The sequence below is a fragment of the Hippocampus guttulatus genome, chromosome 18, assembly GCF_054856545.1.
Source record: "Hippocampus guttulatus isolate MCC_2025c chromosome 18, RoL_Hgut_1.0, whole genome shotgun sequence".
NCBI classification, from domain to species: domain Eukaryota; kingdom Metazoa; phylum Chordata; class Actinopteri; order Syngnathiformes; family Syngnathidae; genus Hippocampus; species Hippocampus guttulatus.
The window spans coordinates 8,214,836-8,228,837 of NC_141278.1; the positions used below are offsets into that span (position 1 = coordinate 8,214,836).

A 14,002-nucleotide genomic window follows, 5' to 3' on the forward strand; every position below is an offset into this window, starting at 1 on the left:
ATCAATTTTTTTCGCTGCCTGCAGGATTTCGGTGTCCGGGTTTCTCCTCAGAGCTGGGTACAAGTTTGTTTCACTTTCGTCCACTAGATGGCGATGTTTCCCCAGTTATCACCGGCTGCAGCATTCCAACGTCTGTCGTCTGGCTTTTCTGCTGACGTCTCCAAATGTGGGACTGTTGATTATTGAGTACTATTTCACTCATCGATACTGGGACACCTTTGTTATTCCATCAGAGGGAAGTGTATTGCTGTCAACTCCTGCTTTAGGGCTAAATCAAATGCATGAAGCGTGAGACTGTTACTATAACCACACCTTTATAATATTAAGTGTCACTGTTTATAAACCTGACCTGCATCCACCTTCCGCAGGCAAATATTTGCCTTGATGTCCAGTGAAACCGGTTACCAAGCTTTGGCGTCAGCAAACCATGGGACTTTTTATTACCCAAACCGGTTTGCTGAACACTTGCAGTCAATTCATGTGTTGTGTTAGCGGGAAAAGTGCGTCAGGTGCATTTTTTTGTGACTTGTTTCCTCAAGTGAGGATTCCCTCTGATGTGTCAAAGAGGAGGGGCCGATGGCCATGCCAGCTGCTATCCACGCCTCTTCCTCTCCTCTTTTCTTCTGTTTCCTTGCAGCTGACGTGGGCCCCGGCAGCTGGAATCCATCAGCGTGCACTTCGGCCTGCCTCCCTGCTACTTCCTGACTCGAGTCCTCTGCTCCTTTCGTCTACCGAGTGACTTGCGCGAGCATGGACCCGCTGACATCCTGGGTGGCGACAGACCCGGCTGTGGTCCGGATCCTATGGATCTTGGCGCTGGTGCTGGCCTCGCTACTGGTGTGGTTCTTTTCCTTCTGCTGCTACACGTGGAACCACGGCTCTTCCTCGGCTTCCATGGAGCGCTACCTGGAAGGTAGGGTGGATACTCCCCCTCCCATCCCGCGCCACGTGATAGGCTGTTTCTGTTTCCACTCTAACTCGCTTGCGCGACTTTGTTGGGGTTTTCTTTTTTTTTCTGCCACCGAATTGCTTCTGCTTCCACTTTGTGGTTGGAAATATGCTGATTGGACGGCTGGGGTGTGTACAATGGCTCTGTCACGCTTACAGTTACAATAAAAATATACACAAAGATAGTTCTGCGAGACTTGTAAGCGTTCAAAAAATGCAGTAATTGCCGTCCACGAATGCGCTGGAGGCATCATCGGGTGTGCTGCAGGAAATGAACAAATTTGACTTCATTGGACCATAAATTATTTACTATGAATAATGCGTCTTTGTTCATCTTACTATGCCAGTGACTTAGTGACAAGCACAACAAATAAACGCTCCTCGATGCGATAGCTGAAGTTACAATTAACCTGCGGCCATGAATACTTTATTTAAAGAGCCAAATACTGAATGCAAAATAAAGACTGAACAGAATAAAACCTTTTGGTGATGTTTTTGTTCATTGGTGTGCAGTGAGATGTGGAATATCTGCTTTTGCTCAGTAAAAGTAGTAAACTTGTTTGTTTTGTCCCCCTCCCACACAGTGATGGTGAAGCCGCCCGGATCCAAAGGTCCCGCTCAGGTGAGACCAGCGTTGACTCGGAATCATAATGTAATGCCTCCTTTTGGACTTTAGAGGTCTCTGCTCACTTGTACTTGGCCCCAGTTGTCTTCCCGCGGCCTGATGACATAACAAAACCACCATCCCCGTCTCAAACCGCCCTCCTGTCAACTGTCCTCCAAATGAAATAACATTTAATGCTAGACAGCTTTATTTTTTGCATTTCATACAAAAGGTAACTCGAAGTGCTATTTAAAGTACAACATTTAAAATCATCTACAAACTTAAGAGTGAAGTTAGATTATTTATTTATTTATTTGTCGGGACTGTGAGGACCACCTTGCTGCCAGTTTGCTGGGCAAATAAATATAAAATATCAAAGAGTGGATTGCTGAGTGAGTGTGTGTGCATGACCTTTCAACATGCCTGCATATGCGAAGCCGTTTGTGCGGCGCTAACATATGAACAAAGATCAAAAATGTCACGGCGTACACACATGACACAATGGGAGCAACAGGCTTTTTTGTGCCCGTCCATCAAAATGACGTCAGTGAATGAAAGGCGTGTGTGTGCAAATGCCACGGTTAACAGTCGGAATATTGTACAACATTCCCGCAGAAACATACAGTCCACAGAACAAGATGTCGAGACCCTCCCATTGTGTTCAACCGGGGTGTTGGCTTTTAGAATTCTGTAGAATGCCAATGAAATAGTACTTTCTTGACAGTAAAAGTTAAAAAAAAATGCAAGCGACAAAAAAAAACAAAAAAAAAACAGCGTGCTAAGTGGCGACTTTTTGTCATGTTTCAGAGGAGGAAAAAGCACAAAGAGAAGCATGCCGAGACCATTCAAGCAAAGGCAATTAAAGTGGTCAAGACGGAGAAGGCAAAAGAGACCAAGGTGGTCCCGAATGCAAAGGATGTGAAGAAGCATCAAGAGGAGGAAGTCAAAAAATCAAAGGAGATGAAGGTGGAGGTGGATCAGGAGGTGATCCATAAGGTGGAGGTAGCAAAGAAGGTAAAGGAGAAGGTACTGAAAGTGATCCAAGAGACCAAAACAATGACCGAGAAGATCAAGAAGGCAAATGTTAAGGACAACGACGTTGTACAGGAGGCAAAAGTAATGACTAAAGAAGTGAAGGCACCCTGGGAGGATGTGAAGAAGCCAAAGGCAGTCAAGAAGTCCATCCAGGAAGTGAAGGAAATTATGCAGAAGGGGGGCAAGCTGGTTGTCCAGGAAGACGGAAAGGAAAATGTGAAACCTATCAAAAAGTCAAACGACATCCTGGACTCTAAGGAAAGCAAAAACAGGAAGGAGGCGAAGGTAGTCCTGGAAGCAAAGGAAGAGGTGAAGAAGCCCGAGTCAGTCAAGAAGGAGAAGGTGAGGGTAGTCCAGCAGGCCAAGGAGACAGTGACTGTGGTCCAGGAGGACTTGAAGAAGGCAAAACCGGTCAAAAAGGTGAAGGAAACAATGAAAGACAAGGAAACAGTGACTGTGGTCCAGGAGGACTTGAAGAAGGCAAAACTGGTCAAAAAGGTGAAGGAAACAATTAAGGACAAGTTGAAGGTCATCCAGCAGGCCAAGGAAACGGTGACTGTGGTCCAGGAGGACTTGAAGAAGGCAAAACTGGTCAAAAAGGTGAAGGAAACAATTAAGGACAAGTTGAAGGTCATCCAGCAGGCCAAGGAAACGGTGACTGTGGTCCAGGAGGACTTGAAGGCAAAACCGGTCAAAAAGGTGAAGGAGGAAAAGGAAACAATTAAGGACAAGGTGAAGGTCATCCAGCAGGCCAAGGAAACGGTGACTGTGGTCCAGGAGGACTTGAAGAAGGCAAAACTGGTCAAAAAGGTGAAGGAGGTAAAGGAAACAATGAAGGACAAGGTGAAGAACGATCAACAGGCCAAGGAGACATTGACGGTGACGCCGCAGGAAGTGAAGAAGCCAAAGACAGTCAAGGCGAGGATCACCCAGGAGGTGAAGAAAACAATGGAGGAGGAGGTGAAGGTGATCCAAGAGGTGAAGAAGGTGAAGCCGGTCAAGACGGTGGAGCTGAAGGTGATCCACGAAGTTATAGAAGTGCCTCTGAAGGAATCTGAGGCCTCTTCCCTGGAGGCTTCAGCCCCATCTGGGAAAAGGAGGAGGAGGCGGCGACCACAGAAGGTGAGCTGTCATCGGGTTGTTAAATGTTTACACTCACTGGACACATTCGCGACACCTGTGCCGTCTGATATCATTAGACTCGAATCGTTTTTTAAAAAGCTGGTCCCTCAGGGATGTCGATGGCGGTCTCACGGAACTGGCACGAGATGCCGTGATGGCATGCGGACTCGATGGGAACAAAAGTGGAGCAGCACACAGTGGTCCATTCACACCATGACACACAAACACATGGGTCGCTCATTATGTAACCTCGCCCAGCACGACAACTTTTGTTTCGCCTGGCTGAACTTAGTGTTCTTTTCTTACGTGGTTTACATACTTTTTTAGAAGCGAGGAGGGGAAAAAACTGTTCTCGAAAAGCATGCGATTTGTCTCAACCCCCTCTCCCAAAAAAAAAGCTGACTATAACACCTAAAATTGATTTGTGGTTAATCAAAGGCACTGCTCACTCCCATTCAACTCGAGTTAGAACGTGATTGGTTAGGTCATGTTAATGATAGCGAAAGTTTTGAAAAGATTTGTCTCTGTCTCATTTGTTTCATATCAGAAAAATTGGGCTGGATGGCCATTCCACTGAGTCGGTGGCCTTTGCGTCCGCAGGAAATATAAAATAGTTTTATTTGCAATGCAAAGCGTTCTCCACATGAAACTGATTTTGTATTTTAAAATTGGCATCATTCCACAAGTCACATGGTCCACAGGAAGTTGCCTCACCACATCCTCTGCAGGCCAAAAGTAAATTCACTCATTTATATTTGAATTATGGAGGGAAGATCACAACAGAGTCCTGAACCTTATTTGTCGATGGTATCTTTTTTTGTTAGTTTGTTATGTTTTCTGCTGGAAATTTGAAACGTTGATTCAGGTGCAGTGACCCAGATAAGATTTGGAGTCCGGCGTGCTATGAATAGCTAACTCGAGTCTGAATAAGTCTAGCGTACTACGATGGATCGAGAATAGGTATATCGGTCAAGCTCATACATTGCTGTGAATTCAAAAGATCCTTAAATAGCCACTGAAGGCCCAAGTCCGAAAGTCACTGATCGCAACTATTATATTCGGAATACTTCGATTGTGTTTCTGTCCGTTCTGGAACTATCATGCCTGTCAAACACGCTTGTCGCGTCATGTTCATGTATGCGCCAGTGTAGCGCAAATAACACTGTGTTATGTTTTGCGTTGGGTTCAGTGCCGGACGCCCCCCCCCCCCCCGCCCTTTAAATAAATAAATAAATAAATCGCGCAGTGCGCATGCGCGCCTCCTCTCCCGCTGCCGCCGCTCCTGCTGCTGCTGCTGCAGAGAATATGATGAGGGCGCCTTGAGGTGTGCCATCAAGTTCTGCATGCGACGCTTGTTAACGCACTGTTTGCGTGGCCCCCCCGCCGCCGCCACCACCACCACCACCACCACCACCACCAACCCCATCACCGCCACTCCTGCGGACATGTCGACCGTGAGTATGGTGATGACGTGGGCAGGTTCGGTGTCGGTTCGGACGCGTAGAAAGGGGTGGAGGTGGGGGGGGGGGGGGGTTGCAGGTGCAGGGCGGCCTCGTTGAGGCCACTTAGAACGCGCTATGAATTCGTAATGGACGTGAAAAGTATTCATAATGTAGACTAACGTAAATCACGTGGTGGCTATTTTGGGATGTGTTAAATGTTGACGAGTTTCCCTTTAAGTTCTGCGAGTGACGCGTGCGGCACACTTGCAGGTCACTTCATTAGGTACACCTGCACAATCTCATGCAAGCCAGTTCTGGAAAACTGTCTTGTTTTTTTCTTGCCGCAACTATGCTCGATCTCGCTATTCTCCAGACAATTATTTCACCCTGGAGTTATGTCGTCTTGATCTCTGCGTCTTTGTTACCATAATAATAAATTAAAAGAAAGACATAATCCTGTCACGTCATCAATGGTCGAATTATTTTAACTCGTTTGGTTGTTCTAGAACCATTTTTGTTAGGTCTACCTGGCCAGCTATTTTAGTTGCGTTGATTAATCCGAGATTCATCCATGCTGGGTGTTTTGACTCGTGGTCTCGATCACTTACACTTGCTCTCTAGCTATTCCGCATCTAATCATTGTAGTCTAGAGCTCTGCCTTCCACATCTGTGCAGCTATACTATCCTGAGAGACATTATAAATACCAAACCAAAAAAAAGAGCTTTATTTAGTCATTGTAGCTGCCGAATTTCCCACTCTTCTAGATATGTCATGTCAATCTTCATCTTATTTATTTTATTATTTTATTTATTTATTATTATAAATATATAATTGTATATTTATATTCTACAAATATATTGCTAATGCTATATTTCATATCGCACTTTTATTGAACTGTGTACAGTTCTTTCTGAAACATTTATTTTGTGCAATGAAACAATTTTGCTGCTGTAGACTGCAAATTTCCCCAGTGTGGGACGAATAAAGGTTATCAGTTCTTATCTGTTAATTCAAGCTCCATGCTTGGTGTAAATTTTGAAGATATTTCATTGAAATCTAGTGTTATCCTTCGAAATCTATTATAAATCAATGCATTTGCACTATAGGTCTAGTGAGCTATTTAAGATCCATCTCATGTAGACCTATCCTACAATGTAGATTGATCTATTCATTATGGATCTTTGCCTTTTTCACTACACTTGCCAAATCTATTCTCGCTCTATTTTTGGCCAATCTAGTCATTATGTCCATTCCGGCTATATTTACAATATTTCCAGAATATAGTATGTAGTTTACCAGTCCGTTCTAGTATTATTTCTCTTCTGAATCTGTTCATCTACCGTATGTTTAATCTCCTCTATCCAGCCAGACTGTAACTGGCTAGTCTCGAGACGAGCTAATAGAGTGCTAGGTCGTCTTTAATTTATGACTCTGTTGCAGTCTATACGAGATCCATTTTGCTATGCATCCTAGATCGCTCTCTACGACATCTCTCGATCTATTGTTTTGTTCTCGAGCCGTTCATCTCTTACTCCAGATCATGTCCATTCCAATGATTTTTTTTTTTCCTTTTCAAGATGAACTGTATTCTAATTACATTTTCCACAGATAAGTCTTATAATATGTTAGCAACAGAGTCTGGCGGGATTTGAAATTTGACACGGGAGATATGATGTCGTTGTTGCGCACAGATGCCGTTCGGGCACTTCATCCGATCACAGAGCGTGTGATGGTGCAGCCAGCGCCCTGTCGAGGCAGTGTGGTTGCTCTGTGCCTGACGGTGACTCAGCACCGTCGAGGCGGAAGTGTCCTTAACGCGCATTCGCAAGTACACTCTGCTCATGAGCAGAAAGAAAAAAAAAATTATAATCAAGCAACACATTCAAAATGATAACCAATTACAGTATTTAATCCAATAAATTAATCCTAAATGTGTAGTCATTTAATAGTCAAGTTAATTTCATATTTTTACTTTGATGTGGTTAAACACTGTTTGCAAATGTGTGCACACCCTCTTATAAGTCGTCCTAATGTGGCTGTGTTGACAGTCAACCAAATGTAACCCTTTGAGGCACGGCGGTTACTGCAGTGGAGAGCTTCTCATGTTATCAGGTTACAGCAGGGGTCCCCAACCCCTGGGCCGCGGTCCGGTACTGGTCCGTGGGTCATTTGGTACCGGGCCGCACAGAAAAAAATTAATGACTTACATTACTTCCGTTTTATTCATTTCGGAATCTGAAAGATGTTTTATTTCGAAAATTTACATGATTCTCCGTTACAACCGTCTACAGAATGTCATTCTTGACGCAGGTCAAGGCGCGCTTCTCGGTCACGCGATAGGTTAGCGCTGAAATGAAACTCCTGGAGCTTGCAAAATGCGTAAAAAATCTTTGGAAAGTGTCTTTGGGAAGGGGAAAAGGCCCAGCCAGATTAGAGAAGAGGAGCCTACGGCTTCCAAGAAAAAGAAAGCTACATTTAATTGACAATACCCGGAGTCCTACTTAAAATACGGATTTATCTCAAAGGGAGATTCCCACGCCTCAAGCCCTTAATAAGCATCTTATTTTGAAGGCAGGTTTAAACGTTACCATCGCGAGCAGAGAGTGTTGCGGCCAGATAGGACGTTCCTTTTGTCATGATTCATGTTTATTATTATGTTTTGAAAATACCATAGTTTTCATGCAGGTCATATTATCTTATTTTGTTGTATTTATCTGTCACACCTTCAAAGCCGCTCCCCGAAAATATTGTCTGACATGAAACCGGTCCGTGGTACGAAAAAGTTTGGGGACCGCTGGGTTACAGGGTGCATGAAAGGGTTAAAATCCTTCTAATAGGCTTTTGAACAAGGGTGTGTAGACTTTTTATATCCACTGCATGTTGTGAGGTTCTGTAGTAATTCTGCATCTCTGCCCGCAGGCCATAGAGGAGGTGCAGGACCAGCCCAAAAAGAGGCCCTTGGTCCGGGCGGCGTCGGATGAGAGCACCGCCGACGTGTACCCCCTGGGGGGCTCGCCTTCCCCGGGGGACACGCTCCCCTGGAACCTGCCCAAGCATCATCGCATCAAGCGTTCCAAGTCGGCCTCGGGCGATGTGCTGGACCCGGCCGAGCGCGCCGTCATCCGCATCGCAGGTACCATCTTTTTTTTTTTTTGGACGCACACCCACTGCCCACTTCATTAGGTACAGGTTCCAAATATTAGGGACAGTATCTCATTTTGGATGGCCGCATTGCACAGCGACGCTTTTGTATTGACTTCTCACCAGACTGTGTGTACCTAATGAAGTGGTCAGTGAGTGTCTGCGCTTATCGATTTACAAGCGGACATGTGGTATGAAATAAGACCCCCTCGATATTGATTACTCAGGGTGGGGTCCTGCAGTGTAATGTCATACGGATACACAAGATAGTGAAGGGCAAAGTGGACCCACCAAACATTCATCAAGAGTCCTATCATTTTTTTTGGGGGGGGGGGAATCATTTAAAAAGCTCAATTTTTAATACATTCATCTCATTAAATAATTCATGAATATATTGTTAATTTGTAAAATAATGACGTTTATTTTTTATTCAATCCAATTTGAATGATCGTTTTATGATGAAACCATTGTAGGAAACTATGAGTAAAATTAAAATGTTTATGATAATACTGTTAGAATGAGTATGGATTTTGTGTAAAATTCCAAATTCATCAAATGTTTACTCTGCAATTAAATATAGTTCAATTAATATGGATTCAGGGCGGCCCGGTAGTCCAGTGGTTAGCACGTCGGCTTCACAGTGCAGAGGTACCGGGTTCAATTCCGGCTCCGGCCTCCCTGTGTGGAGTTTGCATGTTCTCCCCGGGCCTGCGTGGGTTTTCTCCGGCACCCCCCCCGCGACCCTAGTGAGGATCGAGCGGTTCGAAAAATGGATGGATAATATGGATTCAAATGTTTAAAAAAAACATGCCCTACGTTTTACATTTGATTTCAACCTCATTTACGAAATGACCTGCTCGTTTGAAAAATGAAGTGCGGCCCCTTTGCACAAACGCCACTGATCGAGTGCGCCTTTGTCGTGATCCAAGATGCGGTTGCTCGCGTGAGCGACATGCGACATCTTGCACGCGCACAAGGAAGGAGTTGAGATTTGACGTCAGCACTCACGGCGAGAGGAACATTTGTTGTCCAGCTTGTTGAGAGGCAGCCAAAGGATCCAAGAAGGCACGTGTTCACTTTTTATAAACCAAATGCGTGATAAATATCAAATGATAATGGGCGCGGCTGTATGTCGTCGCTGTCTGCCGATGAACACGTTGCTCTGCCTTAACGATTGGCGCATTTTAAACTCACTGGAATGATGTTCTTGGTGCTTTCCGCCATGTCCTGTTAAAAATATCCTCTCAGCTTTCAAAGTTGGGTTTGACGGCAGAGTTATCAAGTTTAGGGCTTCTAGCCCGGGGGTCTGGAATTCAAGTTTGGGTTCCAAGCCAAGGTTAGCGTTTCAGCTGTGGCTTAAACCTTCCAGTTCGTGTTTCAAGCTATGTCGTGTTTCAAGGCCCAGTTAGGGTTTTAAGTCTGGCATAGTGATTTATTTTATTTTTTTTCTAGCCAAGCAACCAATGAAAACGGGCCTTAACACAACATGTTCATAACAAGCCTCTCCATCGGCTCCCAGAAACCAGGTGCGTTTGTTCAGGGCCGAATTGAGTCTTCAACTCTTGTGGCGGTAGAAAGACCCCAAATGACCTCTGATATCATTTGTGCTTTGCAGCAGATGCGTGGCATCTCCCCCGGCCCCCATAAGCACACGGTCTGTGCCTTTAAGAGGAGGGTCAGGCATGTCATGACATATGTCTGTGTTGAGGTGTGTGTCTGGGGGGTGGACACACAGTCCAGGCTGAGTCTTGGGCCACGCAGACGGGCAGGACAGGCTGGCAGGGGCAGGGAAGGCTTTGTGTGCTACTTTTCCTTTTGTTTCGACCCAAGATGAGCGCAAGTGCAAGCGAGGCGGTGGCCAGCGTCAAGGAGAGCATGCGTCCTGTGGAGTGGGGCCGGGCCCAGCCCGCCGTGCTCACCCCGGGCCAGCGTTTGCCCGAGGAACAGGATTACATGCAGGCCTACGAGAACGTGAGGGAGAAGTATAAAGGTAACGCTTGCTCCGCTCAGCCTGTTGTGGCAAGGGAGGGGAATGCCGCTTTGCTGTGGAAACAGGAAGTGGAATGCGATCAGACACTTTTATTAGGACCAGATGAGCTGCCTGCGTTAGAACGTGAGCCCATGTGTCAAACCCTTGTGCCAACCTATCGGTACCGCAGTGATTTGCTGGAGGAACAGAAAGATCCAGAAAAACACGAGATGCCAATATTAAAATACATTCTGACACTTTTTTTTTTTATCAGGGGTGAGATGAGCTGCCAATGAGAGCACATGCAAGCCCGCGCGCCGAGCCCACGTTGCAAGCAAGCGGACCACTAATGGCTCCGACGTTGACTTACTCGGGAGGCAGGAAATGGAATGCTTTCACAGTAAAATGCAATTGGCATCTTTTTTTAATTCGGATTGGACAGGCTGACTATATCAGAAAATGTGAGCCCATGTGTCAAGAGAGTGGAGTCTTAACTGTCACTTTGCTTGGAAAACAGGAAGTGGAAATGCTTTCACAGTAAAATGCAATCAAACACTATAATATAAATGTTATACACAAACCCACACCAATAAAAAGACATTGCTTTTCAGATGTTTTATTTTGAAAGCGCAAAGCAAACAGAGCCTCCTTGTTTGCACTGCATTTAGACGTGGCGGTCTAAATACATCCCAGCATGCAATGTGCCTCCCCCCCACCTTCTTAGGCACCCGAAATACACACTTTGGAATACGCTCCCTTGTGTGTGTGTGTGTGTGTGTGTGTGTGTGTGCGCAAATGACAGGAAAGCTCACGTCGAAATCTAAAGCGGTGGCGTCTGACGAGTTTGTTTTGGGAACGTGTGTGTGTGTGTGTGTGTGTGTATACCCAGCCTCCGTTAATACCGTACTTCCCTCAGATCACTTTCATGCAACTCAAAAATAGTAACACACACACGCACAGGCTTCTCCTGCATTTCTTGTGGCCACTCCCAGCTGAAAAGTATCATTTAAGTAAACATCAAATCAAGAAGATTTAACACTGTTTTCAACCGAAACACATTTCCTTTTTTTTTTACCGTGAGCTTAATCTCAACACACAATGCCAAACCCCATAGGTGGTCGAAGCAAACTAGCATCTATAATTATAAACCTTTCAACAACTGATACGGCAATATGTGGCCAATATAACACTACTGACAGGCATATATTCTTTATCCTCTATGCAAACATTACTAATGTTAAAACAGTGTAGTTGCAATGGTTTTTGGTCACCAAATTTGGTATGTCTCTTGGTGGCCAAGGTTCATGCACCGGAAGGAGCAGAACAACTGCCGTTGGACTGATCGTGATGCATGGACTTGATAAATAAATAAAATATTGTATATGTATGTATATGTATATACATATATACTGTATATATAATTTTGATGGGGGCGGGTGTAGGGCAGGCTTCATGGGGTGGGCGCTGATGTGACCTCCGTTGACAGAGGTCCTGCTTGTAAATTATCTTCACTTATGTTCACACCGAGGTGCCAGTTTGGATCTGAACACAACTTTCTCAACCTCATGCGAGACTTGGCGGCAGCGGGCCAAAATTACTTTTCACTGTTGAGCAGGCGTTAAAACATTCTAGTGTGTGAACCGTATTCTTCTTCAAAGTTTTGGAAGTACCAAGGTACGAAACATGCAGGAAATAATTCATCCAAGTTATCTCAAGCCTAGAGGGACAGAAGAACCCGAAAAAATGTATTTGGGCAGAAGCAAGGGGATGCGTTTGAAACTTTGCAGTCAGTGACACATCCTTGGTCAAGTGCAAAGTGAGCGAGGCTCGGAACTGGAGTAGTAAGTGTTGTTTAAAATGGATCTGGGATAAGAGGACCGTCGGGCAAGAGATTTAGTTTCTTTCTCCTCCAATCCCAAGCTTGAGATTTAGCAACAGCTGACATTAATTATGCAATACCCCCAACACCCGTTCCTAAAAACAGACACAGGAGTGGAAGCTGCAGAAAGGTCAAGTCCACTTTTACTCTCAAAGTCCACTTTTGGACAATTTCTTCTCACTAAATGCAGTGAGACCACACGTGGCTGTTGTTGTACTCGGAACAGAGTGTTAACCTTGCATTATAAGCCACATGTTGCTTCACCAATATCTTCTGATGTCATCGGTAAACATGACTGAGTGTCTGCCGCCTGCTCATCCCTCCAACAATAGTGCTAACTCCGAGCGGGTTCAGGCACGCCACAGCGAGCCCGACTCACGCGCGGAATGTCAGCCGTCAGACCGTACGTGCTCGCCCTCAGCCGCCGTTTTCGCGTCCAGCGCCGCCTGAAAGAAAAGCTGCCAACGAATAGACTTTGCTTTGTCAGCTAACGACTCATTTCAACCAAGTCAACCACGTTTAATGAGCGCTAACCTCTCCCAAGGCTTCCCCCCCCCCCCCCCCCATCTGTGGAATTAGTCACTCAGCAACTTCTACTATGCTAATATTTTATTTCTCAGGCCTACGCAGAGCTTTTTCATCCCAAGACCACAAGGCGCTCAAAAGAAACCATGCTAGCTAGCTTAAAGCCCACATGCTAGCGGTCACATCTGACTTATGCCCCCCCCCCCCCCGCCCTTTGCTCTTTCGCCTTCTCTCCTATATGCGCACACACTTATGGCAGACAACGAGGCATTCTAAAGCGGCCAAAAAACATTCGGGGAAACCGAAAAGGTGAAAAACGGTTTCATGCCATATCGCCGCATTTTCTGAATGTTTTCAGCAATTATCTGCAAACAAGGTTAATAATATATTTCAAAATAAATCTCGGAATGTACTTTACAGGGCCTCTAAATTATGTTTGCCTATTCTGGATCAGAGCCAGATTAAACCTGGTTTGACAAGAAGTTTTAATTGCATTAGAGTTGAGAGATATCATGAAGTCGTTTTTACAAACGGGAAGAGTGACGAATAGCAAAAAAACATGTGCCCAGGTAATGTGGCCAACTAACATCTACGTGATGAAAAAAAAAGACCCCCCCCAAAAAATCCAACATCATTTTATTAATTGTATTTTTTTGATTACAGTTTCATCAGCATACAAATTTAAATTTGCAATGCCAAAAATTGCAACCTGGAAGTTGTAAACCAAGGGTTGAAAGCGGTCGTTGTTGAAAATGAACAAGTTCTCAGTCTTGCTGTTGAATTCAGCAGGTTCCTGTTAGAGGGGAGTAGGTGGGGGAAAAAAAAAACTCCAGGTGACTCATCTTTTGTTTTGGAGAATTCCGGTTCAAATTTACCACTCCATCATAATTCTCTCCGATTGGCTAACTTGTGAAAAATGTCCGGTATTCATGCCATAAAATCGAACGCAGCTGCGAGGACTTTGATCCCAACTACTCACAAACCATTGCGCTGACCAAGTGGAGGCAGCATGACGGCCATCATGTGACCGTCGAAGCTATTTGACTAATCCCGTTAGGTGACACAGAACTGAAAGTTTCCCCAAACGTATCCGCCTTTTTAAAATGCTGACTCATCACACAGGTGAAAGTTTACAGAATGATGATGTCAACTGAGTTAATTGGGCCTGACCGAGATATATATAATTTTTTTAGGCTAATTCTGGAATGAGGCAGAGTAATAGTAATCAGCCGATTAAAAAAAAATCCATATCCCTTAACGTGTAGAGTGCTAGAGATGATTTATTTGTCATTTTACCAATCTTTCTCCTAAGCAACGGACAGACAACAGATTTAAG

General features: G+C 44.9%; 1 protein-coding gene across 7 annotated transcripts in view; it reads left to right on the top strand.

Annotated features, from left to right (window-relative positions):
* Positions 1–665: 665 nt before the first annotated feature.
* The window catches only part of pleca (plectin a), a 67,184-nt gene continuing 53,847 nt past the window's right edge, over positions 666–14,002 (top strand). For 4 of the 7 annotated variants that reach the window (XM_086136173.1, XM_086136172.1, XM_086136175.1 and 1 more), the window contains exons 1-5: positions 667–913; positions 1,533–1,570; positions 2,360–3,085; positions 3,287–3,709; positions 8,072–8,285. In XM_086136173.1, the coding sequence (XP_085992299.1) occupies positions 751–913; positions 1,533–1,570; positions 2,360–3,085; positions 3,287–3,709; positions 8,072–8,285 (1,564 nt within the window). In that variant the 5' untranslated portion in view covers positions 667–750. The other 3 variants (XM_086136177.1, XM_086136178.1, XM_086136188.1) reach the window with 2 other exon arrangements.